This window comes from Balaenoptera acutorostrata, chromosome 20 (assembly GCF_949987535.1).
Source record: "Balaenoptera acutorostrata chromosome 20, mBalAcu1.1, whole genome shotgun sequence".
Lineage (NCBI taxonomy): Eukaryota > Metazoa > Chordata > Mammalia > Artiodactyla > Balaenopteridae > Balaenoptera > Balaenoptera acutorostrata.
Window position 1 is genome coordinate 49,278,223 of NC_080083.1, and position 23,709 is coordinate 49,301,931.

General features: G+C 46.7%; 1 protein-coding gene across 3 annotated transcripts; it reads right to left on the bottom strand.

Moving 5' to 3' along the window:
• Positions 1-25: 25 nt before the first annotated feature.
• On the bottom strand, positions 26-22,926 carry ICAM2 (intercellular adhesion molecule 2). Of its 3 annotated transcripts, none has more exons than XM_007175749.3 (5): positions 22,495-22,926; positions 4,346-4,450; positions 2,336-2,602; positions 872-1,192; positions 26-212 (listed from the first exon to the last, which is right to left on the bottom strand). In XM_007175749.3, exons 1-5 carry the CDS (start codon positions 22,550-22,552, stop codon positions 34-36), a joined length of 930 nt encoding a protein of 309 aa, XP_007175811.1. In that variant the 5' UTR covers positions 22,553-22,926; the 3' UTR covers positions 26-33. The 3 variants fall into 3 exon arrangements, with proteins under 3 accessions (XP_007175811.1, XP_007175812.1, XP_007175813.1); XM_007175750.3 differs by lacking the exon at positions 22,495-22,926 and adding an exon at positions 13,229-13,433; XM_007175751.3 differs by lacking the exon at positions 22,495-22,926 and adding an exon at positions 12,309-12,486.
• Between the last annotated feature and the right edge of the window lie 783 nt (positions 22,927-23,709).

Below are 23,709 nucleotides of genomic sequence, written 5' to 3' on the forward strand. Positions count from 1 at the left end.
CCGCCATGCTGGTGGCCACGCCGCTCACGTAGGCTATGCCCGGTAGGCCCACCTCAGCCTCCTCCAAGCAGCTTGCACCCCGTAGGTACCTGTCCGCCTCTGGTGCCACTGCTGGCCAAAGACAAAGCACAGCAGGACAGATGTCACAAACAAGAAGAGCAGCACTGACACGACCGTGATGATGATGACCGTCTGGCTGTCCTGTGCAGGCTCTGGGGAGGGAGAGGGCGGCGGTCTTAGAAGTCCTCTGGTCCCGGGTGCCAGGGCCAAAGGGGGAGTAGAGGTCCGCCCATCACCCGCCCACCCCTCGTCGTTCTGCAGTCACCCTGTGTTGCAGAGGTGAGTGGCAACTGGTGTATCAACTAGAGGAAAGGTGGGCCGGGGTCCAGGCCGCCAGCTGGGCCTCTGTGAGACCGTGAGGGCAGACGTCCCCCTGCCACCAGCACGTGGTTGCTGGACACCACAGCCTGGACAGTGGCGTGGTCCAGGCCGAGCCCCTCCTTGGGCAGAGCTGAGGGAGCTTCTACCAAACCCTCAGAAGACAGAGAACATCTAGGTCATCTAGAGTCACAGAACAGCAGGGGTCCAGGGGATCTTAAGGGTCAGTCAGGCTACACTTGTCATTGCAGAGAGGGGCCAAGGCCAGAGAGAGGAGCTTGACTTGGTTAAGGTCACCCAGCTTGTTCATGGCCAAGCAGCTAGCTGGGGTCCAAGCTGGCAACTTGGAGAGAGCTCCAGGGAACTCTTGGGATCAAGTTCCTGGGTGCCTCCGCCTGAGCTGGCAGAGAGTGGGGCAAAGGCGTTTTCCTCCCATGAGGGGCTGAAAGTGAACGCCCTCTCCTTCCCTCCTCCTCCGGGGGCTCCCCCTCACCATAGACGTCGAGCGCCTGGGGATCTGAGACGCTGTGAACGAGGTCCCCGCCGCGAGAGCGCAGGTCCATCTCGGCCCGGCAGGAGAAGTTGTGGCGGTCGTCTTCCCTGTGAGCCGTGGTGTTGTGGGTGACCATGGCCTCTTGGGGGGAAAGTGTTGTCCCCACAAAGGTCTGGTTGTATACGATCTCACTGCCACGGAGCAGGGTGACAGTGAGACCTTCGAGGGGTGCGACAGAGGGCACTCTGCACTGGATGGTGAACGATTTCCCTACAGCCACTAAAGTGGGCCATAACTTCAGCAGCACTTGCTTTGGAGGGTCTGAAGGAAAGAAGGAAGCGAGGTCTGGTCAGGATGGGGATGCAGTTCCAGCAGGCTCCACCCAGCTGGGACCATCCCCGTCACCACAGTGTTCTCAGGAAGTGGGCTGGGACCTGGCTGCTCTAAAATGTAAAAAGAGGAAGGAGGAAGCAGTTCAGAGTGAAGGATGTACTGGGTGGTTGTTTTATGGACATGATTTCTGGAATGGACAAGAATGGAGGTAGCCTGGTGTCTACAAAGAAAAGGTCCAGAATCTGTACAGTCAACTAGAAAGATATAAAAGTTTTGGATCTGTCTCCTTCCTCTCCAAAAATTAAATACAAATTTCAAAAATTAAATGGTTGGATAATTATGTTGAGAGAGACTTCGAAGGGAGTACTCATTGGAACTGGACCATGAGTTGTGAGATTCTTCACTTCAGAGGTGGAGGCCGGAGTCAGACCTGCCTTGGTTCTTCAGGATCGGGTTCTGAGCTACCTCTAGCCCTTAGCTATTAAACTCGGTGGTACCCTGGGTTCCTTTATGAACTAGACTGCCTTGCCCCCATTACCCCAGGATAATATGTTAGATTTAGGACATCTTTCTATTCATTTGATCCACTGATGACAGTTTCGAGCGATACCCTTGGTGCCGAGCTGTTGAGAGAATCCCAGTCTATCCAAGGTCTCCGTGGCCTCTGGGCAGGTATGTGTGTGATGGTCACACATTTGCCAAGGGCCCTCAGGGGGAGATAAAACCACGCCTCAGCCTTCTCTCCGGGAGGCCAGTGGGCTACTGCAGAGGGTATCAGCCCTCCTGATGGGGCCCCCACTGCTTGTCATGGGATGCAGGGTGTTCTGGTGGTGGGGCGCCACCAAGCCAGGAGGAGACTGTAGCACGGCATGGGAAACAATGTTTAGATTTGTCTAAACCTTGCTTGGATTGTCCTCCTCTGAGCAAACCTCAAAACCAGGGTTGCCAACAGGCTCAAGGAGGCCAGGGGAGGGTGTGAGAAGATTCTGAGCCCATGGCCTGGGTCCAGGAGCCCAGGGACGTGGGGGCCATAACAAGAGCACCCAGCAGCAGTAACAGAGCAGCTCTGCGTGCGTTCGGTAGACACAGGCTCTGGCCTAGGGGAGCAGGGCCCCGCGGCGCCGCACTCACAGAACACGCTGACGTTCAGACTCCTGGACTCCTGCTTCCCGGAGCAGGTGAAATGGCAAATGACATCTGTGTCCTGGGAGATGTTGAAGACCTCATACAGCTTCCACTGAGCCTGTTCCTCCAGGAGAGTCTTGTGTAGGGTGGTCTCCAGACCACCGGCGTTGGGCTGCGTACAGGTGGTACTACAGTTAATCACCTGAGACTCCCCGGACTCCACCATCAGCTGCTCTGGCCACATGCGTACCTCGAACGCCTCCTCGCCAGACCCTGGAAGACCAGAAACACTAAGCAGCAGACGTCCCCGCTGCCCTGCCCAGTGGAGCTGCCCACGGTGGGCAGTCTGATAAGGGGTAGAGGTCCCCTCTGCTCCTCTCCCCTTGTTCAGACCTTATCGCCTTGTGTCTAGACCAAAGAGACTGTGACCCCCCTGCAGCTGTCTCCCTGCCTCTGGTTGCTGTTCCTCCAGCTCGTCGCCTCCAGATTAGTCTTTCTCATGCACGTCTTCTATCTCCATGGAGAGGGATCTTATTCGACCTACGAGGCCCGGCCCAAATGTCCCTCCTCCATGAAGGCCTCTCTGAAATGGAGGTGGACTGTGTCCTCTGAGCCCCCATGGCCATGGGTTCGACTCTTCCCTCCCTCCTTTCCTTTCTTCTGCAAATCCTTTTTGAACAACGGCTGTGTGCCAGGCACTGTTCTAGGCTCTGGGGATCCAGCAGGGACCAAAGCAGACCAAACCCTGCCCTTGCGGCACTCACATTGCAGCGAAGGAGACAGACAATAATAAACAAGTGAACTAGCCAGCTTGTCAGTTGGTGGTAAATGCCTAGGAAAGGAAATAGGGAGTGGGGTGGGGTTGCCATGTTAAATAGTGTAGTCAGTACAGGCCTCACGGAAACACCGACATTTGAGCAAAGAACGAAGGAGGTGGGGGTGGGGGGGAGCCCGGCAGGCAGGTATCTGCGGGGGGAGGGAACCACCAGCGCAGAGACCCTGGGTGGGGAGGAGACCAGATGGCTGGAGCTCAGGGAGGAGGAGGAGGAGGAGGAGGAGGAGGAAGGTGGGGGAGGCGAGGTCAGGAAGGTAATGGGACCACCTTGCAAATGACTCATACTCATGCTGACTCTCCCTTGGACGTTTTGGAGCTTCTAGAAGGCAAGGCCCAGATTTCGCATATTTCCCTTTGTGCTCAGCACAATACGCTGTGTGTGGCGCAGAGCCAAGAAGTGTTTCAGGCACGAAGTATTTCAGGCCTTCGGGCGCTCACCTCCCACTCGGTGATGACCAGAAGGTCCTTGATCCCAGCCAGCTGGGCCCGTCCTGTGTCCTGTGCTCCTGCCACACCCATGGACCCCCACTCAGCCCTCAGCTAGTGGCATATAATGAAGGGGCAAAAGAAGGGCTTTGCAGGGAGAGAGAGCTGGATTTGAAACCTGAGTTTGCCAGGTACCAACTGTGTGGCCTTGGGCAAAGTACTTTCTCTCTCTGAGCCCCAGTTTTTCCATCTATCAAATGGGCTAGTAATCCCTTTCCTGCAGGGTTGTCGTGAAAGCACCTGGCAGGTTGTCCAAAACAGAGTGCTCAGCACACGGAGGCATTTTCCTTCACGGTCCCCCGGACCTCCTGGAAGGGGCTTCGTTTTCGCTTTCATGGTCGCCACAAGGCGATGCCCTCTGCTGCCCTCTGCTGACCCCTGGGCCACCTCTGAAGACTAGCTGGGGCGTGCCCTCACCTGCCCTTGAAACCCAGCCTCCCTTCACCTCCCCATTTAGTCTCCACAGCCTGCCACACCCACACACCATGAAGTTATGGGGTCTGGTTCCCAAAAGGCCAGGACCCCTACCCGCTGCCAGGGGTCATGGGGAAGCCAGGCTGGCACAGCATCCTGTACCCATGGCCGACGGCCTCTGTGTTCAAAGCCTCAGCGACTTCAGGACCAGGACCCCCTTCCCTGCCTGAAGGGGAGGGGGTCCTGGCTGGCAAGCACCCATTCAGGAACCCCAGGCTCACCTGTGCAGCAGAGCAGGGCGAGAAAGGCCGAGAGCAGTCCCCAGCCACCAAAAGGGGACATCTCGAGTGGCGTCCACGGGCTCGCAGGGAACAGCCGAGAACTGCCTGGAGAGAGATGGAGGGCGCGGGTCAGGGAGTGGTGGCCTGGAGCCTCAGCCGGAACCCCCAGCCTTCTGTGAGCTGATGACCACATTTCCTCTCGTTATCTGAGTGGTCTTGGGGAGGCCACGTGGAAGGCCGGCTCCCAGGGTCTCAGGTCTATAAGAAGCCAGGCAGAGGAAGCTGGGAAGCAGCTGATAAGCCAGGCAGATGGGGGGAGCGCCGGGGGCACACGTGTGTGTGAGTGATGTGTGTGCACATGGGATTCCCGTGCGCTGTGTGTACACAGAGGACAGCGCTGCCTACATGCCTCAGATTTGGGGAGCCCCAAATCCCACAGGGTACACTGTGGGAGTCCCCTCTGGGTAGGGATTTTCCAAGTTGGAAAGAGGGTTTGGGAGGCAATAGCTGGATGTTTACCTCCTTCCTCTGCCCCCTACCCTCCCCTGCTCTTAGATTTCTGGTGATACACACTGTCCCTGGGCACTTTCTTCTCTTTTTTTCTCAGCTAAACGTGATTTCAGATTACTAAGAGAAGGAGGAAGGAAAAGGAAACTAGCATTTAATTGACACCTATTCTTTGCTAGGGACTAAGTTAAGGTTTTAATACATTATCTCATTTAATTATCACACCAAATCTACAAATTTCGATTGTGCATCTGAGGAAATTGGGGCTCAGGTGAATTAGGTGATAGAACTGAGGTGAGAATTTAGGAATGATGAGTAGTTGGTTGGATGATCAGTGGTTGCCAGGGATTAAATGGAGGGAGGGATGAATAGGCAGAGCACAGACGATTTTTAGGACAGGGAAACTACTCTGTATGATACTACAGTGGTGCATGTGTGTCATTATACATTTGTCCAAACCCATAGAATGTACAACACCAAGAGTGAATCCTAATGTAAACTATGGACTGTGGGCGATAATGATGTGTCCATGCAGGTTCATCAGTCATAACAAATGTCCCACTCGGTGGGGGGTGTTGGTAATGGGGGAGGCTGTGCGTGCGTGGGGACAGGAGGTTTGTGGGAAATCTCTACCTTCCCCTAAGTTTTGCTGTGAACCTAAAACTGCTCTTAGGAAAAAAAAGTCTACCAAAAAAAAAAAAAAAAGCTCAAACACACTACCTTGAAGGCAACCTTCTGGGTTAGAGTTCTTACCGACTATGGATTGTTGTTGAAAATGCAGGCTTTTAAACTCAGTTCTTAGCAGGGTTTAGTGGAAGTCATGTGCTCAGTCATTCCTAAATTCTCATCCCAGATTCAATTTTAAAAATATTTAAACAGAAAATGCAGTTCCGCATTGTTTACAAGACACATGTAATGATTAAGAGTATGGAATGGTTGAAAGTCAAAGAATGGAAAAAGATATACCAGGCAAAAGCTAACCAAAAGAAAGCCAGGAAAGGTCTATTCATATCAGACAAAGAGGACTTTTAAGACAAAAATATTGATATTTATTAGGGATAGAGCGAGTACCTAGATTAAAGGGTCAATTCATCAGGAAATTATAATAGTTCTAAACTTGTAAGCACTTAGTTTGAAGGAACTACAAAGAGATAAAACCATCATCATAGCAAGAAATTTTAATACAACATCTCTCAATTATGAATAATGAAGCAGACAGAAAAATCAGTAAATGAATGGAAGAGCTGAAACATACAATGTAAAAGCTTGATCTGCACCTATAGAGAATACAAATTCATCAAAAAGATAAGTTTTAAGACCCCTATATATTTGGTAATTTAAAAACATACTCATCCATGGGTCAAAGAAAAAATCATAAATGACACATTTTAAAATTCTTAGATTTGAGTGATAATGAAAATATCATAGATTACAATTTGTTGGATGCATCAAAAGTGGTACTTAAAGGGAAATTTATAGTCTTGAATGCTTGTATTAGAAAAGTGTATGAAATAAGTACCCAATTTAAGTAAGAAGTCAAGAAGTTATAAAAAGAACAACAAAGTAAACCCAAAAGTAAACTCAGAAGAGAATAATAAAAAACAGAAATCAATAAAATAGAAAACAAAGATATGGTACACAAGATCAATAAAACCAAAAGTTAGTTCCTTGAAAAAAACCAGTAGAACAGGCAAATCTCTGCTGAAATTTACTTATAAACAAAGGAAAGCACAAATAAACATTATTAGGAATAAAAATAACTACATAACTACAAGATTAAAAAGAAGACTATACAAATAAACAATCTAACCTTACAGCTAAAGGAACTAGAAAAAGAAGAACAAAACCCAAAGTTAGTAGAAGGTAAGAAATAATAAAGATCAGAGTAGAAATAAGTGAAATAGAGACTGAAAGCAAACAAACAAAAAACAATAGGAAAGATCAGTGAAACTAAGAGCCGGTTCTTCAAAAAGATAAACAAAATTGATAAACCTTTAGCCAAACTCATCAGAACCAAAAGAGAAGTTACAAAAACACCACAGGATAAAGATGTTTAAAAAAATAAATAAAAAATAATAAAAATAATAAAATAAAAAAAAAACACCACAGGCATAAAAAGGGTCATAAAAGATTACTATGAACAATTATAAACCAATACAATGGACAACCTAGAAGAAATGGATAAATTCCTAGAAATGTTCAATCTCCCAAGACTGAATCAGGAAGAAATAGAAAATATGAACAGACTTATTACCAGTAATGTAATTGAACCAGTAATAATAATTTTTAAAATCCCAATAAACAAAACCATAAAATTCCTGGAAGAAAACACAGGCGGCATGCTCTTTGGCATCGCTCTTAGCAATAATTTTTGGATATGTCTCCTCAGGCAAGGGAAGCAAAAATAAACAAATACATCAAACTAAAAAGCTTTTGCACAATGAAGGAAACTATCAACAAAACAAAAAGGCAGCCTGCTAAATGGGAGAAGATATTTGCAGATGTTATATCCAATTAGGGGTTAATAGTCAAAATATACAAAGAATCATACAACTCAACATAAAAAAAAAAAACCCTGGGGCTTCCCTGGTGGCACAGTGGTTGAGAATCTGCCTGCCAATGCAGGGGACACGAGTTTGAGCCCTGGTCTGGGAAGATCCCACATGCCGCGGAGCAACTAAGCCCATGAGCCACAACTACTGAGCCTGCACTCTAGAACCTGTGAGCCACAACTACTGAGCCCACGTGCCACAACTACTGAAGCCCGCGCGCAGCAACAAAGACCCAACGCAGCCAAAAATAAATAAATAAATACATTTATTTAAAAAAAAAAACCCTATTAAAACATGGGCAGAGGGGACTTTCCTGGTGGTCCAGTGGTTGAGACTCCACGCTCCCAATGCAGGGGGCCCAGGTTCAATCCCTGACCAGGGAACTAGATCCCACATGCCGCAACTAAAGATCCTGCATGCTGCAACTATGACCTGGTGCAGCCAAATAAATAAATAAATTTAAAAAAAAATGGGCAGAGAACCTGAAGAGACATTTTTCCAAAGAAGATATACAGATGGTCAACAGACATATGAAAAGATGCTCAACATCACTAATCATCCGGGAAATGCAAATCAAAAACACAATGAGATATCGCCTCACACCTGTCAGAATGGCTGTCATCAAAAAGACAACAAATAAAAAGCATTGGCAAGGATGTGGAGAAAAGGGAACTCTTGTGTACTGTTGGTGGTGTTCACTGATAGATGCATGGATAAAGATGTGGTTGGTATATCTACACAATGGAGTATTATTCAGCCATAAAAAATGAAATCTTGCCATTAGCGACAACATGGATGGATCTAGAGGGTGTTATGCTAAATGAAGTGAGTCAGACAGAGAAAGACAAATACTGTATGATCTCACTTATATGTGGAATCTAAAAAAAAAAACAAATGGGAATTCCCTGGCAGTCCAGTGGTTAGGGTTCTGAGCTTTCACTGCTGAGGGTGTGGGTTCGGTCCCTGGTCAGGGAACTAAGATCCTGCAAGCTGCGTGGCATGGCAAATAAAAAACAAAAATTACATCAACATAATAAAGGCCATATATGACAAACCCACAGCAAGCATCATACTCAATGGTGAAAAATTGAAAGAATTTCCACTAGGATCAGGAACAAGACAAGGATGTTCACTCTTGCAACTCTTATTCAACATAGTTTTGGAAGTCCTAGCCACAGCAATCAGAGAAGAAAAGAAATAAAAGGAACACAAACTGGAAAAGAAGAAGTAAAACAGTCACTCTTTGCAGATGACATGATACTATACATAGAAAATCCTAAAGATGCCACCAGAAAATTACTAGAACTAATCAATGAGTTTGGTAAGATTGCAGGATACAAAATTAATGCACAGAAATCTCTGGCCTTCCTATACACCAAAAACAAAATATCAGAAAGAGAAATTAAGGAAACACTCCCCTTTACCATTGCAACAAAAAGAATAAAATACCTAGGAATAAACCTGCCTAAGGAGGCAAAAGACTTGTACTCAGAAAACTATAAAACACTGATGAAAGAAATCAAAGATGACATAAACAGATGGAGAAATATACCATGTTCTTGGATTGGAAGAATCAATACTGTGAAAATGACTGTACTACCCAAAGCAATCTACAGATTCAATGTAATCCCTATCAAACTACCAATGGCATTCTTCACAGAATTAGAACAAAAAATCTTAAAATTTGTATGGAAACACAAAAGACCCCGAATAGCCAAAACAATCTTGAGAAAGAAAAACAGAGTTGGAGGAATCAGGCTCCCTGACTTCAAACTATACCACAAAGCTACAGTAATCAAGACAGTATGGTACTGGCACAAAAACAGAAATATAGATCAACGGTACAGGATAGAATGCCCAGAGATAAACCCACGCACATATGGGCATCTAATTTATGACAAAGGAGGCAAGAACATACAATGGAGAAAAGACAGCCTCTTCAATAAGTGGTGCTGGGAAAACTGGACAGCTACATGTAAAAGAATGAAATTAGAACACTACTTAACACCCTACACAAAAATAAACTCCAAATGGATTAAAGACTTAAATGTAAGACCAGACACTATAAAACTTTCAGAGGAAAACATAGGAAAAACACTCTTTGACATAAACCACAACAAGAATTTTTTTGACCCACCTCCTAGAGGAACAGAAATAAAAACAAAAATAAACAAATGGGACTTAATTAAACTTAAAAACTTTTGCTTTTAAGCAAAAAGCAAAGGAAACCATAAACAAGACAAAAAGACAACTCTCAGAATGGGAGAAAATATTTGCAAATGAAACAACAGACAAAGGATTAATCTCCAAAATATACAAACAGCTCATGGAGCTCAATATCAAAAACACAAACAATCCAGTTAAAAAATGGGCAGAAGACCTAAATAGACATTTCACTAAGGAAGACATACAGATGGCCAAGAGGCACATGAAAAGATGCTCTACATCACTAATTATTAGAGCAATGCAAATCAAAACTACAATGAGGTATCACCTCATGCTGGTCAGAATGGCCATTATCAAAAAAGCTAGAAACAATAAATACTGGAAAGGGTGGGGTGAAAAGGGAACCCTCCTACACTGTTGGTGGGAATGTAAATTGATACAACTATTATGGAAAACAGTATGGAGGTTCCTTCAAAAACTTAAAATAGAACTATCATATGACCCAGCAATCCCACTGCTGGGTATATACCCTGAGAAAACCATAATTCAGAAAGAGACACGCACCACAGTGTTCACTGCAGCACTATTTACAATAGCCAGAACATGGAACCAACCTACATGTCCATCAACAGATGAATGGATAAAGAAGATGTGGCACATATATACAATGAAATATTACTCAGCCATAAAAAGAAACAAAATTGAGTTATTTGTAGTGAGGTGGATGGACCTAGAGTCTGTCATACAGAGTGAAGTAAGTCAGGAGAAAAACAAATACCGTATGGTAACGCATATACATGGAATCTAAAAAAATGGTACTGATGAACCTAGTTGCAGGGCAGGAATAAAGAGGTAGACATAGAGAATGGACTTGATGACATGGGGTGGGAGGGTGAAGCTGGGGCGAAGTGAGAGTAGCATCGACGTATATACGCTACCGAATATAAAGTAGTTGGCTGCTGGGAAGCAGCAGCATAGCACAGGGAGATCAGCTCGGTGCTCTGCGACCACCTGGAGGGGTGGGATAGGGAGGATGGGAGGGAGGCTCAAGAGGGAGGGGATATGGGGACACGTGTATGCATATGGCTGATTCGCTTCGTTGTGCAACAGAAACTAACATGGTATTGTGAAGCAATTATACTCCAATAAAGATCTATTAAAAAATTTTAAAAATAAAAAAATTTAAAAATAAAATAAAATAAAAAACAAATAAAACCAAACAAAAAACAGGCTCATAGATACAGAGAACAAATGGGTGGTTGGTTACCAGAGAGAAAGGGGTGGAGAGGGGTACAAAATAGGTGAATGGGATTAAGAGGTACAAAACTCCAGTTATAAAACGAGCCACAGGGATATAACACACAGCATAAGGAATATGGCCAATAATATTGTAATAACTCCATATGGGGACAGATGATTAATAGACTTATCGTGGTGATTATTTCATAATGTATGCAAATGCCAAACCACTACGTAGAACACCTGAAGCTTACATAATATTGTACATTATACTTCAATTTAAAAAATTAAAATAATGTATCTTATAATTCAAAAAAGAAGAAGACTATACAAATTCATAGAAACAGAAAGCAGAACAGTGGTTGCCAGGGCCTGGGGGCAGGGGGAAATGGTGAGTTGTTTGTTTAATGGGTATAGAGTTTCAGTTTTGCAAGATAAAAAGTTTTCAAGATTTGTTGCAAAACAGCGTAAATGTAACACAACCAACTTTAAAACATTTAAAAGCGGTTAAATGGTGAATTTTATGTTATGTGTATTTTACCATAATTGAAAATTTTATTAATACAACATTATAAATCAACTATACTTCAATAAAGTTAAAAATTAAAAAATTGAAAAGACTATAAATCATTTATGTCAAGAAATATGAAACAAAGTAGACCAAATCTTAGAAAAAATAGAAATTACCTAACTTGATTTAAGAAGAAATAAAAAGCCTGAATGGTTCTACAACTATTAAAGAAATTAAATCCATGCCACAGCTAGAGAGAAGCCCGCACACCACAAAGAAGAGCCCACAAGCCGCAACGAAAATCCCACGTGCCGCAACGCATGCCGCAACTAAGACCCAATGCAGCCAAATAAATAAATAAATATTTTTTTAAAAAAAAGATAAAATCTTGCCATTTGTGACAACATGGATGGACCTTGAGGGTATTATGCTAAGTGAAATAAGTCAGATGGAAAAAGACAAATACCATATGATTTCATTCATATGTAGAATATTAAAAACAAACTAAAAAAAAAATTAAATCCATAATTTGAAATCTTCCCACAAAGGAAATACCAAGTCTAGATAGTGTTCCAGAAGTTTAAGTAGAGATAATTCTAATTTTATAAACACTCTTTCTGAGAATGGAAATCGCAGGAACACACTCTAACTCTTTCTATGAGGCCAGTGTAACCTTAATACCAAAATGAGACAAGAATAGGATGAAAAAGGAAAATTAGAAGCCAGTCTCACTCACGAATATAAATGCAACAGTAAGAAAAATACAAACAAACCAAATCTAGCAGTATATTAAAAATATTAGACATCATATCCAAGTCGGGCTTATCTCAGCTATGCAAAGGTGGTCTAACAACAAAAGAGAAACCTACAAATGTCATTTATTATTGTTGGTAATAGTAAACGTTGGTGCTCTATGTCACATTACTTCTGCCCTCCTCTGACATCCATTGTATTTACAGCGCATAATTTCCTGCAAGCTTAGACTCACCTTATGCTCCAGTGTCTCACCTCAAGCTTACATCATGTTGCTTTTTGCTTTTTGCCTCAGGGTCTTCTTCAATGGCTTTAGGAGTCACTTATCTCCCTGCTAGTGTTTCCCAGAAGCATAGGAGAGTTAAGTTCTCTAAGATGAAACCCTTTCCTCCCTAAGATGAAACAGGAGCTGGTGGATACATGCTCCAGTCTCCTTCTTTTGGGGAAGGCAATTCTGGGCAGCAGCCTGTAGACTTATCAGAGGTCCCCACAGACTTGAACTTCCTTTGCCTACAGCTGCAACAGCAATTATGCATCCTAAATTGGCTTTTTCTCTTTCCCTGTTTAAGTCTCTTTGCTCCTTCACTCCCTGCTTCCTGGCATCACCTCTCAAATAATCTACCCGAACTGAAGTCCTTGTTCCAGGCTCTATTTTTGAAGGAGCCCAAACTAAAAACTTACATTAATAGACTTAAGAAGAAAAAAAACTATGATCATCTTAACAGATCTAGAAAAAAAAAAAATGATGATATTCAACATCTTTCATGATAAAAGCTCTTAGCAAACTAGAAGGAAACTTCCTGGATGGCATGGGCCCACGTGGCCCATGCAGGGAGGCAGCCCCATACCTCTAAGTTGGTTGTGTGGTTGACAGAGCAGGGGAGGGAAGAGAAAGGACAAAAACAGGAAACAACCGCGAAAACAATAGGCCGGTGGACCCAGAGAGACGCAGACGTGAGCTCCGCAGAGCAGGGACCGTCTGGCCGCAGGGAACTCTGTGCATCTCCAGCCCCTGGGCTTGAGGGAGGCCGGGGAGGGGTGGGGAGGCCCAGGGAGGGGAAAGGACAAGAACTCAAGTCTTGATTGACAGTCCATCCCAAGCCCTTTCCACTCTGCCACGAGGGAAGCGAGGAGGAGCAAGGAACATGAACTTACCTGTCATCTGCTAAAGGGCGTGGCTGCGATGGGGAAGGAGGGTGGCCAGGGGTCCAGCTTCCAGATGCCGCTTGTGGCAGGGCTGCCACCCGTTCAGCAAGTATAATCAGGCTTTGGCCCAAACTCCCCTCTCAGGAGTCACGTGCTTCCTGTCCCAGCTGCGACTTCAGACTAACCTCACTTTCAGTCCATTACCTCTTGTTTTAAACTCTGTTAAAATATACACCCTGTAAAATTGACCGTTTTAACCATCTTTAGTGTCCAGCTCTGTGGCATTAAGTCCATTCACACTGCTGTGCAACTATCACCACCACCACCCCTCTCCAGAACCGCCATCCCTCACCATCATCCCAAACTGAAACCCCTCTCTTTTCAACACTGACTCCCCCTCCCCCCAGCCCCTGGCAGCCACTGTTCTACTTTCTGTTTCTCAGCTGAACTGCTCTAGGGACCTCACATGAGTGGAATCACACAGTATTTGTCTTTTTGTGACTGGCTTATTTCAGTGGGCATGACGTCCTCAAGGCTCATCCATGTCATAGCATGTGTTAGAATTTCCTTCCTGGGGGCTTCCCTGGTGGTGCAGTGGTTAAGAATCTGCCTGCCAGTGCACGGGACATGGGTTCGAGCCCTGGTCCGGGAGGATCCCACATGCCGTGGAGCAACTAAGCCCGTGCACCACAACTACTGAGCCTGCGCTCTAGAGCCTGCGAGCCACAACTACTGAAGCCTGTGTGCCTAGAGCCCATGCTCCGCAACAAGAGAAGCCACCGCAATGAGAAGCCCGCGCACCGCAACGAAGAGTAGGCCCCTGCCCTGCTCACTGCAACTAGAGAAAGCCCGTGCGCAGCAACGAAGACCCAACGCAGCCAAAAATAAATAAATTAATTTATGAAAAAAAAATTTCCTTCCTTTTTAAGGCTGAATAACACCACCTTGTATGAATACACCCCATTTTGTTTATCCACTTATCAGTCAATAGACACGTGGGATGCTTCCTCCTTTTGGCCTTGTGAATAATTCTGCTGTGATCATGGGTGTACAAACATGTCTTTGAGTCCCTGCTTTGAGGCAACTCAAACTCTTTGAGGCAAATACCCAGAATTGGAATTGCTGGATCATATGGTAGTTCTACGTTTAATTTTTTTGTTTTTTTCTTTTGGCTTGCTGGATCTTAGTTCCCTGACCAGGGATTGAACCTGGGCCACGGCAGTGAAAGTGCCGAGTCCTAATCACTGAACCACCAGGGAAGTCCCTCTCCAGTCTCTCTTCTGATGTGCAGTCTCTGCACTCCTGGGAGCCTTTGCTGAATGAGACAGTTCCAGGATGAGTTGCCCTCTGAACCCCTGCGGGAGGCTTGTGAACAGCACAGAGCTGGGTCTTCCTTGTATTTGACGTGCCCTGCCACCAAAAACACCTTCTTAACAACTAAGAACTATCGTATTCTCAGATCTTTCCACATCGGCCGCCTCGCCTAGCAATTTAAAAAATCTACCCTGGCAGAGTAGCTTTCTACCAATAGGCAAAAAGTATCAAAGCTGGGAGCAGAGGTGGGTGCTGGGCTCACCCACAAGCAGAGGTTTTGCTCCCACAGCTCCGCCCCTCATAACTACCACTGAAACTCCCGGCTCAGCGAAAACACAAATTAGATCACGTCAGGGACCAACAGGACAGTCAAGGCCACGAACGTTGAAGGTCTGCTGGCTTTGAAGCGATCCCTCTTGGTACGTTTGTGCCTTGATTTCTTCATAGAAGTTCTTTTGAAATATTCCTGTCATACTGCTGGTCAAACAAAGCCAACGTAGAACGTTGGGTGGGGACGTCACAGCAAGACTTTGAGGGGCCCTTGTGACTTTACAGTTTTGATAGCATCTGTCGTAGACACAAATTAGGGTGCGTGTCTCATTCATCTTTTGCCCAGGAGTTATGTCTGGACTTATCTTTTTTTAAGGGGAAGCCCTCCTTTCTCTTTTTTTGACAGGTTTTCTCGGGCACTTCTGTCTTCCTACTTCATCCCACCTTCCTGGTCAAATGATTTCCAAGGTTGGCATCATGGTACCCAACCTTCAGGTCTTCCCTTGATTTTGTTTTGTTTTGTTTTAAACAAGTTGGGGAAGGAGAGCCTTTTCCTCCTGGTTGCAGAGGTTGGAGGACAGACACTGCCTAAGGCTGTGCCTTACATTCACGGGGGGAGGTGGGTTTGCAGGAGGTGAGGAGGTCAAAATGCACAGAGTAGAGGTGAAAATTTTCTGATGGTGTCCCAGTTACTGGTTCCAGCCATTCCTGAGGTCCATTCCTGCAGGTTGGTTTCCACAGGCCAATCCTTTTGCCTTTTTTTGCTTATGCCAATTTTAGCTGGTTTCTGCAGAGTCCAGAGTAAGAGACCATGAATCATGACAGTGAACCCCATCAGTCAACAAAGGAATGTTCCAGAACAAAACCGCACATTGCCTGGACTGGCCCCTGGCACCAGTGGCTTAATTTGGTGCTGGTTCTTCACAACAAGAGGGTGGGTGATAAGACACCGGTTAGAGAAACATCTCCACCATATTGTGGTTTAAGCTCTAGGAAGTTAATATGGCATTTTGACAACAGCTTTTCTAATTCTTAGTTGTTGAAAGCCGAACTGCAGAGCAATGAGGAAAATATGAATACAAGTGTGTACGTAGTTCACCGCAGATTGCTGTGCCTGACTCACTGCTCCTTCACAATTCAGACTTTGGTTTTTTTAATAAAGAAATGAATACATTTTATTAGAACTTGTTATAAATATTTTATATTCTCAGAGCTGAAATGCTAAGCCATTATTTAAATTTTATCTCCATTTTTTTTATTAGTTATCTATTCTATACATATTGGTGTATATATGTCAATCCCAATCTCAGACTTTGTTTTATCAGAGATAGCACCTCGCTGCACTTGGGCACTCCTCGGTCCAGGGGAGTAAAGAGGGAACAGCCTGGAAAGAGACTGTGGGTGCTTGAGGCCACGTGGCAGGAGCCCCGACAGAGCCCCCCAGCAGCTCACTTGGCATCAGGTCCCATAACCACTAATCAGAGCTGGGTCTGTAATAACCTGGAGCGGGGGGTGGGGAGGAGGCCTGTGAGACCTCCGGGCTGGCTAAGCACATCCTGCCTTTGGAGATGGGGGCACAAAGAGGGAAAGGGCCCAGGAAGTGGGCTTGAGCCTGGACTCCCAGTGGATCTCACTGACCAGTCCCCTGTCCAAGGGCTCTAGACCCCGTCACCATCACTATTTCTGACTCTCCTAAAATACAGGGCACCCAGTTAAATTAAAAATTTCAGATAAATAATTTTTAGTATGTCTCAAATATTGTACATTGCAAGAGTTACACATTGCGTGTGTATAGATGTACATATGTATACGTATGTATGTGTATATGTTAGTTTTTTAAGCTCTCCAGGTGATTCCAATGTGCACAGCGCTGAGAACCAGCACTCAGGGTGGAAGAGCAGACAGCTGGGTGAGAACTCACACAGGAGCCCGGGGGCCGGCACGGAGGTGTGGGCCGGTCTGGTATTGGGGATGACAGGGGTTAGAGGGCAGAGGGCACAGAGGGCGCACGAGGGGCAGCAGACACCCGCAAACCCCCGACAGTCAGCGTGCGGGAGGGAAACACTAAGGGGGGGGCGGTCCATCTTCAGAAGGGAGGGCGTTGTCTTTCATGTTACAAAGTGTTATGCTCCCCCTGGATGCCGAAGCCTGATTGAAGCCCCCAAAGCTCTTCCCACTAGGGCAGGGTTCCCATTCTTGACAGCAGAGCAGAACCACCTACGCAGCTTTTCGCAGTGCAGCTGCTGGGTCCACCCCAGAACCGTCCAACTATAACCCCGTGTGCCCGCTTTAAAAGCTATACAGGGACTTCCCTGGTGGTCCAGTGGTTAAGACTCTGCGCTTCCAATGCAGGGGGTGCGGGTTCGATCCCTGGTCGGGGAACTGAGATCCCACATGCTGCGCGGTGTAGCAAAAAAAAAAGCTACACAGACAGTTCTGATGCATCATTTGGGCCAGTACCCCCTCCTCAATTCCCCTCTCCTCTACCCATTTTGTGGCTTCTGAGCAAATCACTTTTCATGTCTGTTTATATCCTTCCCTTCTCTGCTAAGTTTCTGGTGCCTTCCCCTTCGAACCACCAAGAACAGGTACAATAAATGTTAATTAGACTTAACCTAGTGGCTTGGTTTTATGAGAGGCATGTTTCACAGCAAATGTTCTCAAACTTTAGCTTATATCAGCATCACTGGAGAGCCCCAGCCCCAGAGCTTTTCATCAGGGTGAGGCTTGAGAATTTGCATCCCTAACAAGTTCCCAGGTGATGCTGATGGTTCTGGCCCTGGGACCACACTGTGTTTGTAAGAATGAAAAGGTGTTCTCAATTTAAATAAAGTCAAGGTAATCACAACTACAAGTAGAAACCAGAGATTTGGAGTAGAAATGCTGGCCAGGGCCGTGGAAGGCTAGTGCTTCCTAGAGCAGGCTGTCGGCTCACTGGCCTGTAGACTGAATGACGGAGATTGCGGGGTCAGTCTAGCAGAGTGGAGTTACAAGGAACTGTGCATGAATCTCTGCTCAGCCCATTGCTGGCTGTGTGACCTTGGGCAAGTTGCTTAACTTCTCTGAGCTTCAGTTTGCTCATCTGTAAAATGGGGTCGTGCTTATTATGTATGCATACTATGCATGGTAATTGAGTAGGCATGCAGCAGCAAGAGATTCAAGTCCAGGCCATTGGGATCTCACAACCAAGCTCTAAGGCCCTCTTGCCCACCTCACAGCCCCCTTCAAAGGCTTTTATAATGATTTACAAAACAGTGACTCAGAGCCTGGCACATGGTGAGCACTCAACCAAGATTGTGGTGGTTGTTACAGCTGGTGCCTGGACACGTACTTTTCTCTGTCCTTATAGGCTATGCTCAAGGACAGCCTAGTACGTGGCTTGACTACTGCATGGGTCTACAGAGTGTCAGACCCCAAGACCACCCCCATACAGGGAGGGGCCCGACATATGATGTTATGTTATACAGGTTATGTTTAGTCCTCGAGTGAGAAAAGTTTGTGAATATGTATTACTTAGAAACCTACTGGCTCATGAAGGACTTGAGTTGTTTATAAAGCCAGGCCCTCTGGTCTTCTTTTTGGACCCCAGCCCCCTCTCATGGGGAGCTACCCTGCAGAGTGGGGAGGAGGAACCAGTAGCCGTGGAAGGTGACCTGCTGAACTAAGATGCTGGGGTCCCAGGAGGAACAGGGACTGCGCATGACGCCATCTAGTGCCCACAGTGAGCAAGTGTCCTGCCACCCAGTCTAAAATGTCTGACCATTAGGTCAGCTGTAGGTGATATTCGTCTACAATCACAAGGAGGTCTGAAATGAGCTGGGATCCTGAGAGAATATTTTTAAAGGGGGTGATCTATGTAGATGCAGCAAGTTTACCCATAAACACCAAACAGCCAAAGAGCTGAGAGAGGGCAAGCCTGAGAGGGTCTCTCATAGAAGGGAGAGAACCTTCTCTCTGGAAAGCAGGGATGTCAGGGTAGCCAGCTGCCCTTTTCTTCCCTTAACCTTAACTACAAGGGCGAGAATAAACTGAGATGCTTTACTAGGAACTCAGATGGGAAACTGAACCCTTTCCTTAGGAAATACGCCAAAGACAGCTCCTTGGCTTGTTAGAGAGCAAAGGTAAAAATCCAAGAGACATACTCTTGTTTTTTTACTGTGAGGCTGTTTTCTTTTGGGGACTGAGGATTAGCTTAAGAAATATTTGAGTATAGTCAAAGATCACTTTTAAAAAATCAATTAGAGCACAGGGAACTATAGTCAATATTTTGTAATAACCTATTAGGGAAAAGAATCTGAAAAAGAATATATATATGTATATATATACATAAATATGTATTACAAATATATACATATATATATAAAACTGAATCACTGTGATGTACACCTGAAACAAAAAAGATATTGTAAATCAACTATACTTCAATAAAAAAATTTTTAGTTAAAAAAAATCAATTAGATATTACCAGGTGTTTATGTTTTTTAACCATTAGAGTATATGTCCAGGGTCAGAGGTGACAGCCAAGGGGTCTGGGCCCAGTGGCAGCAATGGGACCTTGTTGGGCTAGTTCAGGGGCTTGAACCTGGCCTCCCTTTCCCCCAGCTCTGGGCAAGCTCTGCAGCTGTAATGAGGCCACCCAGCCACAATCAGGTTCTGTCACAACAACAGAGAACCTCCTCAGTTCCTCTTGTAAATAAAAGGGCTTCAGTCATTGATGAAGTAAAGGGCCCAGCAACCTCCTGGCGCTTCTGAGCCACTTCCCATAATGATCCAATCAGAACCGGAGGGCGAGTTAATCCACCCACCTGCAGAGTCCTGGGCCTCCTCAGCCTGTGGTATAAGCTGCTGGGTTCCCACCAGCTCCTGAGCTTTCACCCATTTCCAGATCAGTGCTCCCCTTCCCTCAAAGTCTCCCCGTTTGCCCCCTGAAACGTGTTTTACTGGAGAGAAATTTGCCCACATCCCTCACCCCTGCACAGACCCTCCCTTTGTTTTCTTGCCCTGACTGGAGCCGGGCCCCCCTGTGAGGATGTCTCTTCCCCCATTCCTCGTATCTCGGGGCTGGGCGGGCATTGGTTACTGGCTGGCCCCTCATGGCTTCAGCGTTCTGGAAGCGAGCCCTCCCTCATGTGCCAGCTCTGCATCTCAAGGCCATTTCCCCTACCTGGAGTTCATAGCCGTTCCTCTTCCTACCTGGGGTTCATGGAGGACTTTGGCTCTTCCTGTTTCCCCCCACCTCCCCCACCCCTGACTCCTGCTGTCACCCTGGGCAACCACTGTGTCTACCAGAAGGCCCACCTGAGCACCAACATCTGCTCCATTCCTCAACTACAAGTCTTTACCTCCATCCTACCACCCACCCCTTCAGTCACATCTTACTTTGTCACCATGCAATACTGCTTGCCTCCATATTCTTCATCTCCAGAATCTTCTCTGACCGCATCCCTGTCTCCCTCCATCAGTCTGGACCCCAAGGCCAACCACTCTCCCATCCACACCCCCAGTGTCCCCTCTTTGCACCTGCTGTGCCCACACGGTATCCCCCATCCCCAAACAGACAAGGTTTCCTCTGCAGGCTGCAGCTCTAGCCAAGGTTGCCTCCACCTACAGTTATGCATGAGTGAGATGTAGCTAAGGAGGGCAGATTTACCCAGCGGAACCAGAGAGAAGCTTCAACTTGGAGACTCAGGGAAGGAGGGTGGAGGTTGGGAGTGACATGTGGGAACTGGATTTAACTAGAAGTTGGTTCATAGAACATTTGACCCTTCCTCCCTACGCCTGATGTAGAGGGGCAGACAGCAGTAGCCAATCCCAAGGCCAACGATCAGAAGATTCTTCTCCAAAGACACTTAAGAACCCCAGAGCAAAGACCTCTGCAAGCTGGCATTTAAGGGTTCCCATATGGTTACCTAAAAACAGAGCTCATCAGTTGACAAGCTCTACCCACCAACATGGGGCCTCAATCACCTTTTCATGGCCTCATTTTTAAGTGTGTGTAACCTATCAAGGATCACCAGACATTTAAGAAAATCTGCAACTTGGGAAAGATCAAGATAAACAAAAATGATCTCAAAGGATACAGAGATAATACAGGGAACTGAAAAACACTTTCTAAAAAAGTCTATTTGTTTTCCTCACATACTAATTTCCCCGTAAGAAAGGGACAGGGATCAAGAACCCTTGGAGATTAAAAATGATTGCTGAGGGACTTCCCTGGTGGCGCAGTGGTTAAGAATCCGCCTGCCAATGCAGGGGACACGGGTTTGAGCCCTGGTCGGGGAAGATCCCCCATGCCGCAGAGCACCTAAGCCCGCACGCCACAACTACTGAGCCCGCACGCCACAACTACTAAGCCCGCACACCACAACTACTGAGCCCGCGCTCTAGAGCCCACGAGCCACAACTACTGAGCCTGCGTGCCACAACTACTGAAGCCCATGTGCCTAGAGCCCATGCTCTGCAACAAGAGAAGCCACCGCAATGAGAAGCCCTCGCACTGCAACGAAGAGTAGCCCCCGCTCGCCGCAACTAGAGAAAGCCCGCACGCAGCAACAAAGACCCAACGCAGCCAAAAATAAATAAATAAATAAATAGATTAAAAATCTGATTAAAAAAAAAAAGATGGCTGAGGGATTTCCCTGGCGGTCCAGTGGTTAGGACTCGGTGCTTTCACTGCCGTGGCCCTGGGTTCAATCCCTGGTCGGGGAACGAAGATCCCGCAATCTGCGGGGCCATTAAAAAAAAAAAAAAAAAAAAAGGATTGTTGAAACTAACAAAAGTGTCACAGAAAACTTGGAAAATAAGGTAAGGAGGGCTTCCCTGGCGGCGCAGTGGTTGAGAATCTGCCTGCCAATGCAGGGCACGCGGGTTCGAGCCCTGGTCTGGGAGGATCCCACATGCCGCGGAGCGACTGGGCCCGTGAGCCACAACTACTGAGCCTGCGCGTCTGGAGCCTGTGCTCCGCAACAAGAGAGGCCGCGATAGTGAGAGGCCCGCGCATCGCGATGAAGAGTGGCCCCCACTTGCCGCAACTGGAGGAAGCCCTCGCACAGAAACGAACACCCAACACAGCCATAAATAAATAAATAAAAATTAAAAAAAAAAAATAAGGTAAGGAAAATTTCCAAGAGGAACAAAAATCAACAAATGGAAAACGGCACTGGGCTTTGTCAATCTGGTTACAGCAAATCCAACATAAGAGGGCTTCCTTTTCAACCAACACTTTCTCCACTCTCTGCCTGCCCTCCCAGCCCCCGTGACAGCCACCAGCCACCTGGAGTGACAAACCACAGCTCACAGGCTGCAAGGGGAAGAGCAGCTTTGCTAAGCAACAGCTGTGGTTTTATTGTGTTTTTCAGCATTGCGGTTTTATTGTGTTTTTCCTGTTTCTTCCCTCTGCAGCACGAGAGAAAGAAGGTGGGCTTCTGAGCCTCCCAGAATGGAGGTCAGACCTCAACTCCACACTTCGGGGGGCCGAGTGTAAGTTACCCACCTTCTGACCCTTTGTCCCCCCTTCGCTCCCCCTAAAATTGTTCTGGGTGTTGAGGAGAAGGCATCTCCTCTCCATCTTCACCCTCCACCCCCTCCCTTCCAACCTGGCCATCCCAGCCCCTGGGAAAAGACCACCACAAACCCTGCAGCTTGTGCCAAGGGAGGACAGTGGGGGATGTGCTATTCCCTGCCCCACGCACCTTCCCTAGTTGCGTTCAGCCTACATCGCATCAGGTGTCGCCCCAGCACGGTAACCATCCAGGTAAGCCATTCCAGGTAACCATCAAGGCCAAACACGGTCGTTGTTGGTGGGGAAAGTCAGAGCAGCAGGTAGAGAATCCCTCTTCTCCGCGCCCTTGCGTCGTCTGAGAGCACCAGCTTCCGATCCTGCTAAAGGCAGACAGTCCAGCATGGGCCTCACATTTCCCGGGCGTATGTAGTGGCCTTTTCCCTGGACCTGTACCTACTGTCTGAGTCAGGAGGGCTCAGCTCAGCCGCGGTGATGAACCCAGACATTTCCATGGCCGAGCGCGAGGGTTTCTTGTTTCGCTGATGAGAAGTCTGTTCTGAGTCAGGTGACTCTGTGATTCACATGGCTTCCGTTTTGTGCCTCCACGATGGCCCATCACTGAGTCGAACGGACAGCACAGGAGTGTCGTGCCGGCTCTTAAATGGACCAGTGGCCGGAATTAGTCACATGCCCTAACCTAACTTCAAGGGAGGCTGGGACTGCTGTCTTCCTGGGTACCCGGAAAGAGGAAAATAAGATCTGATGAAAATATAGCATTATTTCTGCCACTCCAAACACCCCTCCTTCTTTTCTTTTCTTCTTTAATTAAAGGCAAAAATTGGAGATAAGGGTATATCCCCTCTAGGAGAATATCCCGTTAGCATGTGAAAGGCCTCTGAATGGTATTACAGTGAATAGGGAATCTTTATTTAATTCAGCATTTCCTGAACTTATTTGGTCATTGAGCCCTTTTTTTCTAAGTTTAATCTCCCTTGGAACTAGTATTCTTAAGTTACAAACTTAGGGAAGTTGTCCTCGACGCGTCAGCTGTGGCCCTTGGGTCTCTCACCTGGTACCAGCCACCTCTCAGTGCACCTCATCTGGAGCAGCGGACGCCCCTGGAGAATCCTGGAGCATGGCCACCCCACCCCACCCCATCGTGAACAGTTCTTGCTGGGCGCCTCCCCTCCCCACTTCCTGTGATTCACATCCACTGGGCAGCCCTTTTCCAGGAACTCATAACAGGGAGGGGTGGGCCTCAGGCACAGATGCTTATTTGGAAGGGACCCGAGTTCAACCTCTGACCCAAAGAAGAATTCCCCTCGTCTGTTCAGGGTGAGGCCCTTCCCCTCTCTTGGATTCCTCCACTCGCTCACTTGCAATCCTCCTTTGGCCCTGCTGGGCG

Bases quoted from the DNA above. Each gene is read 5' to 3' on its own strand.
- ICAM2 (XM_007175749.3), bottom strand. From the start codon at position 22,552: ATGGTTACCGTGCTGGGGCGACACCTGATGCGATGTAGGCTGAACGCA. The intron at 4,451-22,494 runs GTGCGTGGGGCA...ATCTCTCTCCAG, and splicing joins GCTGAACGCAACTAGGGAAG to GCAGTTCTCGGCTGTTCCCT. The intron at 1,193-2,335 runs GTGAGTGCGGCG...TCTTTCCTTCAG, and splicing joins TCTGAACGTCAGCGTGTTCT to ACCCTCCAAAGCAAGTGCTG.